The sequence below is a fragment of the Antedon mediterranea genome, chromosome 3 (assembly GCF_964355755.1).
Source record: "Antedon mediterranea chromosome 3, ecAntMedi1.1, whole genome shotgun sequence".
Classification (NCBI taxonomy): Eukaryota; Metazoa; Echinodermata; class Crinoidea; order Comatulida; family Antedonidae; genus Antedon; species Antedon mediterranea.
The window spans coordinates 8,193,184-8,207,051 of record NC_092672.1 but is presented as its reverse complement, the minus strand read 5'-3'; the positions used below and the strand labels follow the sequence as shown (position 1 = coordinate 8,207,051).

The following is a 13,868-nucleotide window of genomic DNA, read 5'->3' as shown; positions in this document are numbered from 1 at the left end:
AAAAAAAGATTTCTCAGAGAGTAAGATGTAATTGTAAAAAGAAAAAAAAAACCTGTTCTAATCAGATAGGCCCACCCCTAAGGCTAGCCAAGATGCAGATTTATTTTCCTATTTCACACACAATACATTAAATTAATCATTAATAATCACTAAAACTTTAAAAATATTTAATATAGCGCCCTATAAATTGTGACATCTCAGAATATTGTAGCGCTCTAGAGCGCTACAATATTATTATTACAAAATTTTTTTTTTTCATAATACAGGTGTGATTGTGGCCATTGCCAGATGCTACCCACGTATCGCGAATGTCGATGTTGCCAGGAAGTAGGCCCTATTATTTATTAATCATAGGCTGGAGGAAGGTCAGACAATTTACAATACGGAGAAGCCTACATATGCATCACTGAACATCCTGGATTCACTGCTGCCTGTTTGAATTTTCATGTGTTGGAAATTGCATGGCTGCATTACCGCCAACAGTATGACACACCTGTTGAAGCCTCAAAACATAAACGTCTGAGACATATTGCGTACCAGCAACTCGCCAGATGGTGTTGGGGGTTTTTGGGCCGAAACCTAAGGGTAGTCTTACCATCATGTGCAGTTTCCTGCATAAGAGCCCACTTCCCACCACCAGTATGGAAGATGATTTCCAGTTTGCTGGATTTTTGGATTGAGTAAACATTTTAGCACCAACTTGTATTGAGAATACAATTAACCACATACAATTATTTACTGTACTTCATAAAGGAAAGTTTTGTACACTGTATCTGATAGAAATAAAATGATCAAATAGAAATAAAATATACATTTCTCTGACACAATTTATTAAAAAATTATGCACACAAGTGATTATTTTGTTTATAAAACTGTTGGCTCTGGATTGTGGTGCTGTATCCACATAAACAAATGGCTTTTAATCTTTCGCTAAAAAAACGAAATAATGATTTATAATAAAAAGCATGATGGAATGTATCTCATTTCTTGGAGTATGTATTATACTTCTTATTTGAAGTTGATCAGTGGACCTTTTGGCTGCTGATTTATTTACTGCATAATTTTTGCCTTAGTTGTTCACATTTGGAAATCTTGTGAAGTGGTTGGCAATAGCGGTCTCTTTGTCGGGGCGTTCAAATCCTGAACAGAGTTGGGGTGGCGCATCAACAACATCAACATCTTCTGCTGTCCCTTCAACAATGCTCATTACCTCCAAGATGAGGTCATCCACATACCCTGCGAAATAATAATACGGTACTGTAAGAACAAAATCATTTGTAAAAGTGCAATAAGATTATATAATTTATAATTTGACTTTTCTAAAGCAAATTTCAAATGGTTCAATTTTTGTTCAAATCAATAGAGAATATAGTGCAATCTGTCATGCAACTTACAAATTATTGCAGTCAGCTTGTACACAAGCTTTATTTTTATGAGGGCAGAACAACTCCCCACCTGAACTATTATGCTGGGGCTTTCAACACAGTACTACTAGCCTAGGCCCTTTGTGTTGCTGATTTTAAAACCGAATTAATCACCTAGGCCTACTACTCTACTATACTAGAAAGAAGTACTACCTAGCTAGGCCTACCTTTTATTTAGTTAATCGACACAACAACTTCAGTTTTACTAATTTTTTTATTGCGTTTAAAAACACGATAATAATGCATTCGTATAACTGACTGTAACTAACCATTCCAAAGTTTGGGTCCGTAATTGAAAATGTAAACCTAGGCCTAGGACCATGTATTGTTGGTCTGGTCAATTTCCCCACGACGTTCTTCGCCGCCTTCGCGTTGGTCCGCCTCGCCTTCAGAATCGGTGAGATCGGGCTCTCATATAGGCCTACGGTTGAATTAATTGCATTCAATAACACTTTCTTGCGTATCCATAACGTCGTCTCCTTCATCTTCATCAATTTCGAATTCATAATGGATAGTTTCCTCTTCAAAATCAGACTCCGAACTGTCGAGATCGTACACTGAATACGTGTTGACATCTTGCCGATACAGTACAGTTTGTATACAAGAGAGATGCGTCGCGACCAGCAGTGCAGCAGTGTGTTCATCTTATGACGTCACGATTTATCGCCTTGGATTTCCTGCTCCAAATTCGACTTCGGAGATATAAACTCCGATGTATGTAAATCATAAAAAATTCATAATTTACGCTTATAGAATTTATTTTATCAAAACATACTAATAAAATCAACATATTCAGACCAAAATCAGCCAAAAAACGTTATACATCAAATACCATGTTCCATGATCTTTAAAGATAACAAGAACCTCTAGTTTTAATTAACAGAAAGCACAAATTTGGTTAGAGTTTTCAACATTTGGTTTAACTAATAAATATAAAATGTGGAAATTAATACAATTCTTAAATCATATTTTGGTCTTTATTATTATTCATTAGCATTTTTCTCAGTTTTATTATTATTATTATTGTAGTTACAATCCTTACATTACCATTGTTATTATCATATCAATACTATTTTCACAGGTTGCACATTCTGCCAAAAATCTGGAAACGAAGAATGTGAGTTGAAATGTGACTGTCCGTCTAAAATCCAAGTGATATATGCCCATTACTATCCAGACAACGATAGATGTGAGTCTACATACCACAAACTAGAAATACAACACGTACTACCAAAACCACAAATGGCAACAGAACCACCAATAGATGAGGAAGAAGACGTTACAGACACTGCCTCTAAAACTTGTGACGATCTCTCCTCATGTACAATTCCAGAGAGTTTCCCCGATAAATTTGAGTGTCTGGCTGTTAAATATAGATGTATAATGCCATCAGGTAATCTTGATTTATGAAATTCTAGGCAGGATAGGAAACTTTATTTAAATCTCTAACATTTATCCAGGTTAAAAACACCTGTTTTACAGTGTGGTCTTTTCTTAAATAAAAAAAGAAAAAGGGTGTTAATTTTGTGAAAAGAAACGAGCTCGATGTCTAGCTTTAAATGAAGTTGTTGGAGAATTTTAATTTCAGTTGGTAAGTTATTCTATATATTAACCTATAACTATAAACATAATAGTATCTAGCTATAGATAACTATAACAGTTTATACGATACCCTTTATATACAGGACTAGCTTTATTTATTTGATTCCAAAATACCAAAACTGAGTGAGCCTAACTTTAAATCTGAGCAAAAAGTAGTATTACTGTTCAAAATAAGTCACAACATTGAATGTTTTAGATGAAGAGGAAACAACATGATACAACGATTAAAAAAAGATTTAACATTTTAGAATAATTTCTAAAATTGTGATTTGTTTCACATCTAGCTACGTGTCCTGATGACGTTACTGAATGCGCTGATGATGTACTACAGCAAGCACACGTATTATGGGAACCCGCGAATGTTTACCCCACCCAGGCTAGCGAATTTAAATACACACCAAGTAATGGATCACTGTTTCCTGTTGGAGAAACGATTGTAAACGCCACGGCAAATATAACAGAATGCAGTAACGACACCGTTTCTTGCTCGTTCTCCGTCTTCGTAGAAGGTGAGTTAAGAATGAAAACAATTTCCTTTCATTAAAAAAAAATCAAACTGATTAGTTAAAAGATGACAAAAGAATACTTCTAACTTTAATTACCGGGAAACAATTTTAATTTATTCTAATCCTTGATTTGTTTAGTTATATCTATATCAGCAGTAAAATATATTTATATATCAAATAAATGTTCAGTCTTTCATTCATGAAACTGACTTCAGCATCCATTCTTACATTTTGTTATTGCATTATAATTATTTTTTAACCTTTTAAAGTTAAAGTGGAAACAGTTTCTGCTTAAACGGCTTCATTTATTAAAAAATATGAAGTCGTTTAAGCAGAAACTATTTCACTTTTTTTACATGCCTTCATTTGAGGTTTAAGATATTCGAAACATACCCATAATTCACAAACCACTCGTGATGTCACTCGTGTCCAATCAGTGCCATATGTGAAAAGTGAAAATCTGTACATTGTCCTCATTTCTCAAAACAATCTAAAATCCTTATTGACATGAATTCAAAATACGTCAATGTTTAAAATGATCGAGTTATTTATTGGTTTTCAGATTGTATGCCTAGCTCATGTAATTCAAATGAATCTGCGTCTGCAGACTGCATATTACATCATACCAAGCAATCCAATAGCAGTGCAATTTATGTAAGTGATTTTATATTTAAAACTTTAATACCAAACCTCGGTAACTTCTAACGAACTTGTTATGAAAAGAAAATCTCCGAAAAAACACAATTTTTGAAATTTTTAATGTTTGTTGTTATCATTATTTATCTAGGCCTATTTCAGTTCCAACTTCCCTGAATAATGTCTTCTACTTGATATGCAGACATTTTTACTAAACCACTGATTTAATGTTTTTTTTCAGACTGAATTTGAAATTGCAAACGGTGCTGCTGAAATGGATATTATCATGCAACATTCACGAGAAATTACAGAAATGGATTTACTTGAAATAGATAATCCTTCTCTAAGTGAGTAAACATCAGTTCTTTTCAATATTTATTCTACATTTTCGTACCGTACATAATGGTACATAAACTCATAGTTTCACGGCATATGTTTCTTCAAGATCCTTGCAAACATATAGAATGAGTTGCTACCCACTTGAACTTTAACCTCGGTAGTCAGTCGTCTAATAAAGTCGTCTGTTTATCAAGTAGATTCGAGTGTCAGTTGGCGAGTATTTTTTTTTGTCATTATTTTTTCTGGGCCGTTTCACTCTTAATTAATTTCTGTGACGTGTTCGATATTTTGACTTTTTTTTAACAGAAGGGGTTGTTTCCGTAATCCCTGAAGAGGAATCATCAAGCAACTATTCAAAAGTGTTCAAGTTCAGTAACATTTCCGTTAACCTCGGATTCAACTACACAGGTACGGGGGTTGGTGGTGTGTGTGGTTGGCGGGAGAGAGGTTTTTCGTCACAGCTGTCATATCGATGATATTATTAGATGATTACAGATGATTGTCACTTTACAGTACATAACAAACATCACCCGTACCAATATACATGTCATTTATTCATCACTGTCACCATTGCTGACATCGTTATAAATAAGATTATGCTTGTTCTTTTTCTTCATAACATTCATCGATTCAACCGTAATACAGGTATACCTCGTCAATATGAATTATTAATATATATATTTATTTTTTTATTGGTTTATTTTCAGGTGAAGTAACAGTGGTGGCATTATTTTGGGAATATGAGTTTATACTTACTCCAAAGCTAAGAGTGAATATTACAGGGTAATGACTAATATTTGTCTATCAATCTTTAACAGGTTTAACGTAGGTAAAATGGTACGGTACTGATACCCTACGACTCTTAAACGAAATGAATGAATATAAAATAATGAAAACAAAAGTCTAGTGTGTTTTTCCACCGAATGAAAAATCACCACTTAAACACCCGATTCGTGTACGGTATACATTCTAGAGACAGCTTGACAGTAGATTTCTTATACTGTTGGAGAATCTGCTGTTTCAAAAAGTGTAAAAAAAGGAAGGATTGAAGTGGTTATGGACGGACATGCTTGAACCTAGATATAACAGGGTTTAAGATTGTTCGCTAAAATATGATTATATAATTTATTTTCCAATGATTTCATAAGCATTGATTGAATTAACTCGAATTTCAATTTGCAGTGATTTGATGTACTTTATGAATTCTGGAATGCTTTCTGTATCAGCATATGATGTAAATGAAAATCCAATTAACACCAACGTTGACTATATTATACAAGTAAGAATAGTTCTTATATCTATATTTGTTTTACTGTACTGTAGCATTCTAATAGACATAAGTTTAAAATGTGTATTTACAATAAAAAATAACATCATCAACTATATATTTAATCTAAATGAATTACACTTTGTTTTATATGTAACAAAATAACAGAATAGACTAAAAATTTGAATTACTGTGTTTGTATTTCTCAATATTAACTCTATCAACAGGTTTTGGAGACAGATCAACAATTAGTTGAATCGCTTAAGTTGATGAATTATAACTCAACATATGTGTGTGGATTCATCGATCTCGAAACTCAGTAAGATATCTTTGAAATAACTACTAAATTAATTTTGCTAATAGTTTTAATAAAGGAATTCAAGTTATGAATATGATCTAGATCTTCTTTCTATATCATGTAGCCATTTTTATAATTGTTTTAATATTTGATTTATTCAACATTAAACACTCTTTTTTTTTTATTAGAGTCAAACACCTTTTTAATTTTATATAAATACGATAAAAATAAACTGTTTAAAAAAACTATTAAAAAATGTGTTTACTATTTAGGGAATGGTCAACATCCGGTTGTTATGTTGCCATCACCGATGTCACAGTATGCAGATGTAATCACCTGACAAGTTTTGCCGTGTTGATGCAGGTTACATCATATGAGGTAGTCTGACAATTACATTTTAAGCTTTAACGTACCTGTCTTACAATTTCGATTTACAATTTAAAAAGCATTCTTTTTCTATTTTATCAGTTGTGTTATTATTTTCAATGTTATTTCAGCCTGAATCTATTCATGAAGAGGCTCTTTCCGCTCTTACTACAATTGGATTAATCATGTCCATAATTCTACTAACAATAACTGAAACTGTATATGTTCTACTTAAGTAAGGCGTTTTGTTATTCTCTGAAATAAATTAATTTACATTAATCATTATATTTGTAAAATATTGTATCATTTTATCATCAATCATTATAATTATAACTCTTGTCATATATTTCATTATAAATGCCCTAATTATTAGTCTTCTATATATTTTGATGTTCTGTTAGATATTCCAATATATTTTGTTTTCCGCCTTCGTAATAGTTTTCATTTGTTGCTATCTTCTATCTGGTGTTGTTATGGCTACTGATTCATTATTTATAATTCATTCTCAAATTTACTACTGTATTAACATTATTCTTTGTGTAGAGGGCTATGGAAGTCTCTTCGGAACAATATTCATAAGAACTTGATCGCAAACATGATTGCTTTCTATACATTGTTTCTAATCGGCATTGACAAAACTCACAATACGGTGAGTTTCCTATATCGGGATTTACACATAGTCTACACTAGTAAACTTGAGTAAACTCAGAACTTAACAAGAAAGACTGAGATTGGATTCACTGAGGTCACAAATCGATGATGCATAGCCCAAAGCCTCTATATCCTAAACTATAAAATATTGATTTGCAACACTAGCAAACTCTTTTAAAAAGGCTTAGTCTACAATTTTAACAATTTATCATTTTGTTTGCTGACTGTTAGTTTGCAGTGGTTATTTCTGGCAAAGTTTAATGGAGTTTTGACAATTTTAGGAAATGTTTCTTTTTCAAGTTTGTCAAATAAAATGTGTTAGTGTATACATTCTTAAAAAACTGAAAATGAACTGGAAGCAAAGCACAGTCTTTTTAGTCATTGGATTCTGAAAATGGACAATGTGACAACCTATAAAGAGGTTCTACACCAAACATTGACAATTATAAAGTGCTTTAGTGTAGACTGGTTTCGGATTTGGCTATTATTAGCGATGCTAAACGTTAAATGAAAATTAACGAATTCATTTCATTCTATTAATTTAGATATTTTGCAAGTTTACTTCAGTTGCTCTCCACCTTCTCCTGATGAACATATTTTTTTGGATGTTTGGCGAAGCAGTGTTTCTTGTCTTCAAGGTGGTTTACCGAACACCAAGCCGATACAACCGATTGAGAAACTACATGTTGTTCTGTTATCTGGTACCAGTTATTTTAGTTTCACCAGTCGCGATTGTCATGTATGATTCATACGGAAATGATTAGTAAGTAAAAACATGTCATTTTTTGTGGTTCACCACCACCTTTATTAATTCAATGTTTCATTACATAATTTCTAAACATTTGCTACCCTTTTTCCCTTATATTCTGTTTTCCCTTCAATAATATCATTAATAATTGTTAACCTTTAGTATCATATACCAAGAAGTAAAAACATTGTTAATCAATCAATTGGACTTTTAATTATATATAATAAGAAATGTTAAAAATATGTGCAAGACCAAAAGGAAAAACCAAAGTCCTAACAGTATATAAATAATAAAAAAAATATAGAAATGAATTTTAAATTGGCTACTAAAAAGAAATTGCAATAAATCTAAGTATAGACTTTGACACGATTATAATAATTAATTGTTGCTTTGTTTTTGACATACTGTAATCATTTTCAGCTGTTGGTTAGATACAGAATTAACTTGGATCATACTTATTCCAGCATCATTATTAGTTCTAGTAAGATCATATATTATTATACTTGAAAAAAACTGTTCATTAACCTATTTCTTAAGTTGGTGCGTAATTAATTGTCGACGTAAATATTGTTGCTTAAATTACCTTTGTACCTACCAAAGATATCTAGACTAGACTATAATCTGTTATTCGTCCTATTAAAAAACACGACAAAGAAATCAACCCTTTTTAGGGACCACGATGGAAATAAGTAGTTTTGTACTCTGTTTTTATCTTTGAATGTTCTACAATTAGGCCTAATATATAAAATAAAAAGGCCCTTCCTTATGGAAAGTTAAGAATTCTGAATTTCAAGACAATTATTTCTGATTGTATCTAAAGTTTAGTATGGCAGTACTGATCATGATGGTTCACATCATTTACCGACGGGCTGGTACGAACGTACGAATAGGGAGAACTGAACAAGAGGACCACAGGCAGTTAAAGTAAGAGTAATTCAATAAAGCTATACACACTGAGCACGGTTCGCTAACGTGCGTTTAGTACAGAACCAGGAATGATCTAGTTTGAACGGTCCTATTCAACCAATTGAATTTTCAAGACTATTAATCCGGCCACCGGACCGGAATCCGGGCTCTTTCTCAACGTAGTTTAATACAGTACATTATAATAGTTCTCTTATTTTTGAAATTTTATTCAGACATGTCTCTACAGAGTATAAGAGAGTATTAGATCATAACATATTTACAGTTATCTACCAATTATGTACAATCTTATAAAGAAATACTGTACATTTCTTTTTTTAGAAAGTCGTTGAAGGGCGCTTTATTTCTCGTCCCTATTCTGGGTGTCACGTGGATTTTTGGACCACTCATGGCTGTTACTGATGGATCCCCTTTCATGCAGTATTTGTTTGTGATATTGAACTCGTTACAAGGCGTGTTTATATTCATTGTCTACTGTTTGTTGGACAACGAGGTAAAGCTACCTTCCTTATTAATTCCATTTTCTGGGGTTTTTTTGTGTGCATAAGAGCAGTTTGTAAAAGTACTAACGGCTTTGGTTTTTTCGTTATAAAAAGAAATACAAAGAGTATAGAATTTACATGCACATTTCTTGTAGTGAAGTATCTTAAAATCTATAATAATTATATAAATTGTTCATGTGATTTTCAGGTACAGGCTCAATGGAAGTTTATGAGAAAAAGTCAAGTTCACACAACCGAAAGCACACAGACAACCTTATAATCGGAAGGTTTAAGCATAAAGCTAATAGCTCCATGGTTTAAGTACGTCTTCAAACAACCTGGAGATCGTGGTTCGAGTATCACTCGAGAATTACTTGCTATTTTTTTTCATAATAAAGTACATAGTATAAAATAGGGCAAATATTTAACCAATTAATTTAGATCCATGTCGTAAAGCCATTTTGCATTAGTTAGTTAGTTTTCATCCCTTTTTTGACGATTTTCGTGTAAAAAGTTTCTTTTCTCTGTGAACGGAGGAGAAGTGGTAAACTAACGTTTTAGATGTTTTCTAGTGAAATACGTCATAGATTATAGAAAAATAGTTAGGTTATGAAAATATTGTTGAGTAGAACTATAGCCTATTATTAGACATATGATTAAAACCAATTCAAATGTTAGGTTATTGTTTTAATATACTTAAATACTTACGTAAGTTATTATTGAAAATATGAAGTATAAAAGCTAACAAGAGAATAAAGATAATTATTTACAATGTCTTCTGTTAAGAATATTAAGTAGATTATTATTATAGGCCTACTATATTATTATACTTTCTTTTTTTTCTGTTGATTTAAAAACCAGAAGTCCACATCAAAACATACGGAAGTAGGCCTCTATACTTATCTGTATGTTATTTCCTTATTTGATTTGTAGAATATTAAAAAAGAAGTTGGAGTTAATCCATACTTTGTAGATAAATAATTATGTCAGTACATATAGTTAGATAGGGTGACATTGGTGAAAAAACATATTCATTTATACAGCTATATACAAGTTATTACTGTTAATACTGTTTTTTCTGAAAAAAAAGTATTTTATTTGTAGATATTTAATTCACCTTTAATACAAAAAGCCGTCTGTGTGTAATTTGAAATAGCAGCCTTTGCTTCTATCTTTCCAGTCTACAAAATAAAATAAAAAATCACAGATAGTTTAAACAGTTATAATGAAATTTTTATTTATTTTTTCTATGTCAATACATGGTTTAAAAATAATGAAAATGTGACGAATTGAATGTTTCACTTTTAGTGACGCAGTTAAACATACTTACCACCGGTAACAGCACAGTAGTCAAGCATTCAACCGAAAGTTGTACCCAATCTAGATATAGATATTGATACATAGATAATTTACTTATTATTGTCTTCAAGCTTAACTGGAAACTAGAAAAAATCGGCTTTGGCCATCCACGGACCTACGGCAGTCAGCCTACCCAGATCATCGCACCGGAAGAGGATCCCCTATTTTGTTTAATAGTGTACTAAGTTCTTTAACATGCAGTGTATGTACACACGGAACCAACGTGTTTACGTCCCATCCGAAAGACGAGGCAATGGTAGTATATCTTGGATACAACCAATATGGCAGACAGACAGCTAATGGAATGATAGTCCGATGCCCTTATTATACATATACATATTATACAGCATCAGACGCCATATTCCCATATCCCATCCCAGAACACAACCTGGCCAAACTTTGCTTAATTCGGTGATTTGACGAGAACCAGTGTTTCAACGCAATATGGCCGTATATATATATATAATAAAGGCAAGAACGCATGCATGTTTCTATTAAATTCATTAATTTAAGTTGTTTTTTTTACCATTGTTAACATCATTATAATTTACAGTACAGTACAACTTTTCCATAACCAGATCAAAAACAACCATTGTGCTACGTGACAGTAATTTCATAATAACTCAGCCTGCCCATGTAGTAATTTATACTCCATGGACTAATAATAACGGCAAAACAAATTAATATCAGTAACTTTACCTTTTTCTTGTAAGGGTAACGGGCAATCAACAGGTATACTCGTGCAATCAAATGCGTCACCGAAGGGAATCGGTTTGTCTCCGAAGAGGTTGACGTAGCCACTGACGAAAAAACTATCGTACATGTCAGCATCTGACAGGAAGAAGGTGACATAATGGTTAAATCAGAGAATGAGTGTTACTCTTCCATAAAATATAGGCGAGTCCCGGTGTATGTATGATTTGTCAAAGTGTCACATGTAATTTCTGTATTATAGGCCATAACATGGCAAATTATCAACGTATTTGATTTTTAAAAAAAATATTATGTATAATCTTTCAAGTATGAATTTAAAGATTTCCATACTCATGAAAAATTTGCTAGGACGAGTTAATCATCAAATAATTATCCATCTATTTAAACAATTAGGAATTATCCTATTTATATTGTGAGTACCATTCGACAATATAAGCCCGAGGGGAACAAACTATTTAGGCCTATTTAATTTTATCGCAAATGTAACAATTATTTTAAAATCATAATGGGCTACCGTACTTACCAAGACGAAATATCAAGGTCATATTGACAGATTTTGTTCGGCTTGTAACGATGCTTGGAATACTTGTGAAATGAAAAGGTGGATCTTCTGGAGGTCCTAAATATATGAATCATAAAGCTATGTCTACATTATCAACCTTTATTTGACAAAAATGTGATGTTACCATCTACGGACAGGACGATATATATCATATGGTATATCATATCACTCTACAAAATTACACTTTTTTTTGTCAAACTACAGTAGTTTGATAGTGTGGATAGAGCTTTATCACATGTTATATTTTTTTAAACTGATGATCTCAACACACAATTGCACATACCTCAACTTTGTCTTTGTTTGTTAATAAAAACACAGAAGATTCTACACTTGAACTCATCCATCACTAGTAGGCTTAATCACAAGAGAGGGAACACGTCCCAATACCACCGAAAACCCACAACGAATTAACTTATACTTATACTCATCAATATTCATCAGTCATATTGACACTCATTCAGTATAATACAGTTTTAAGCTACTTAAAACCATCATAGCAATATGGTCTCCAGTACTGTACTGCTGTAGTAATGAACATTTTTTGTTTGTTAAAGTTTACATAATATAATCGGGTGAATATATACTTACCGCATGATTCAAAATGGAACGAAGAATTGTTCGTCTTTGCTTTCAGCCCAGTACGCTTATAAAATAATTTGACATCGGGTGGGTCTATCTTTTTAAAAACATTAACCGAACAGGCAGCCCCCGCCGTTAAAACCACAAAGCTTGCTATCAAAAGCAGAGAAAGAATCTTCGTCATATTTACGGATTTTAGTATTTGATGTATATTTTGCTGCAGAAAATCTCACCTTTCTAACTTGTATAGAAAAATAAGGAAACTGATCATTTTATTTTACTATACACTAGTTACATACTAACTGTTTAAGGGATTTATCCAGACATTCAAAAGAACAATCGCCCTTCAAACTGTACTGCTGTTCGTGTTTACCTAACCATTAAAAGAGAGGAATTCTTGCTATTATGCCATGACCCGATTTATTCCTTATACAATACTCCATATTTTATTTCCTTATCAATAATTGTTCTTTTTAAGGAAATGAGAAGAAAAGAAATGAGAAGGAAGTAAACATTCCATCGTCAATATGACACCAGTAACTATTAGGCCTACATATTCGCTTTCGATTTGCGAAGACCGACGACGACTAATTTGCGAAGACTGACCAAAGTACATCATGTTAATTCAATGTGCGCATGCGAGGATAGAGACGTGTGTCCTCGTTCGCCACCTCGACAGTTTTGATGGTTAGGTTCTGCGACACATCAACTGACCTGATCCAGTTAGGTCGTCAACCGTCGCAAATTGAAAGCTCCTTTATACCTTTCATTATGTTACTTTTTTTTTTGTATACACTGTATCAGTACATTATTTTTTGTATGAGTCGGAAATTTAAAGTAATAAATTATAGTTTATACACAGCACAAGTACTTTCTTTTAACTAAGGATGTGGTATATAAATGTGGGTAGATTTCAGAGTAATAGAAGTGTTAGGATGAATGGTATATTGTTTTTACAGGTAATTAAAACGGAATGTTAGTAGTCAAGGGAGACACTTTATCAAAGTTCCAACCACAGTAATTGACAATGTATTTCTATAGACCAACGGGTATATCTAATAGTGGAACCACAAAAATGTAGGATAGGCTAATTTCTAATTGGCAACCAATGGGAATTCAGTGTGTTTTCAGTTGTTTACTAAGATGCATACTAGCACACTTCATTGTTAAATTAGCCGTTCGATAGTTGTACAAACTTTTCAATCTTTCCCACCCAGCCATCCCCCGGCATCATCCAACACCTAACTCAACACAGGCGCTACTCATATGTTACTCATGTTATTTGCTAATTTGGCTGGTATAATTCTGGGGAATTATTTTGCGCCCAAATTCCACAATTTACCTAACGGATGTCACTTACATCCTTACCGATATACTTAATAACAACCATTTGATTTACTGGCTCCTGTGA

The 13,868-nt window shown here is 32.6% G+C and overlaps 2 protein-coding genes and 1 long non-coding RNA gene across 3 annotated transcripts; 2 read left to right on the top strand and 1 right to left on the bottom strand.

Annotated features, from left to right (window-relative positions):
• Positions 1 to 4,846: 4,846 nt before the first annotated feature.
• LOC140044756 (uncharacterized) lies at positions 4,847 to 5,716 on the top strand. Its single transcript, XR_011844490.1, has 3 exons — positions 4,847 to 4,915; positions 5,215 to 5,290; positions 5,690 to 5,716. It is a non-coding gene; the product is annotated as an uncharacterized lncRNA (long non-coding RNA).
• Position 5,717: 1 nt separating this feature from the next.
• LOC140043981 (adhesion G-protein coupled receptor D1-like) lies at positions 5,718 to 9,591 on the top strand. Its single transcript, XM_072088466.1, has 8 exons — positions 5,718 to 5,786; positions 6,002 to 6,093; positions 6,345 to 6,450; positions 7,635 to 7,852; positions 8,258 to 8,318; positions 8,658 to 8,761; positions 9,083 to 9,254; positions 9,452 to 9,591. The coding sequence occupies exons 1-8, from the start codon at positions 5,718 to 5,720 to the stop codon at positions 9,521 to 9,523; spliced, it is 894 nt and encodes a 297-aa protein (XP_071944567.1). The 3' UTR covers positions 9,524 to 9,591.
• On the bottom strand, positions 7,868 to 12,816 carry LOC140043514 (uncharacterized). The gene is made up of 5 exons (XM_072088037.1): positions 12,467 to 12,816; positions 11,840 to 11,935; positions 11,302 to 11,433; positions 10,574 to 10,623; positions 7,868 to 10,424 (listed from the first exon to the last, which is right to left on the bottom strand). The coding sequence occupies exons 1-5, from the start codon at positions 12,639 to 12,641 to the stop codon at positions 10,338 to 10,340; spliced, it is 540 nt and encodes a 179-aa protein (XP_071944138.1). The 5' UTR covers positions 12,642 to 12,816; the 3' UTR covers positions 7,868 to 10,337.
• Between the last annotated feature and the right edge of the window lie 1,052 nt (positions 12,817 to 13,868).

Coding starts and splice junctions, on each gene's coding strand:
- LOC140043514 (XM_072088037.1), bottom strand. CDS start 12,641: ATGACGAAGATTCTTTCTCTGCTTTTGATAGCAAGCTTTGTGGTTTTA. Junction 10,624..11,301: donor GTTACCCTTACAAGAAAAAG/GTAAAGTTACTG, acceptor ATCTATATCTAG/ATTGGGTACAACTTTCGGTT. Junction 10,425..10,573: donor CTACTGTGCTGTTACCGGTG/GTAAGTATGTTT, acceptor TTTATTTTGTAG/ACTGGAAAGATAGAAGCAAA.
- LOC140043981 (XM_072088466.1), top strand. CDS start 5,718: ATGCTTTCTGTATCAGCATATGATGTAAATGAAAATCCAATTAACACC. Junction 6,094..6,344: donor TTCATCGATCTCGAAACTCA/GTAAGATATCTT, acceptor TTTACTATTTAG/GGAATGGTCAACATCCGGTT. Junction 8,762..9,082: donor GAGGACCACAGGCAGTTAAA/GTAAGAGTAATT, acceptor TTCTTTTTTTAG/AAAGTCGTTGAAGGGCGCTT.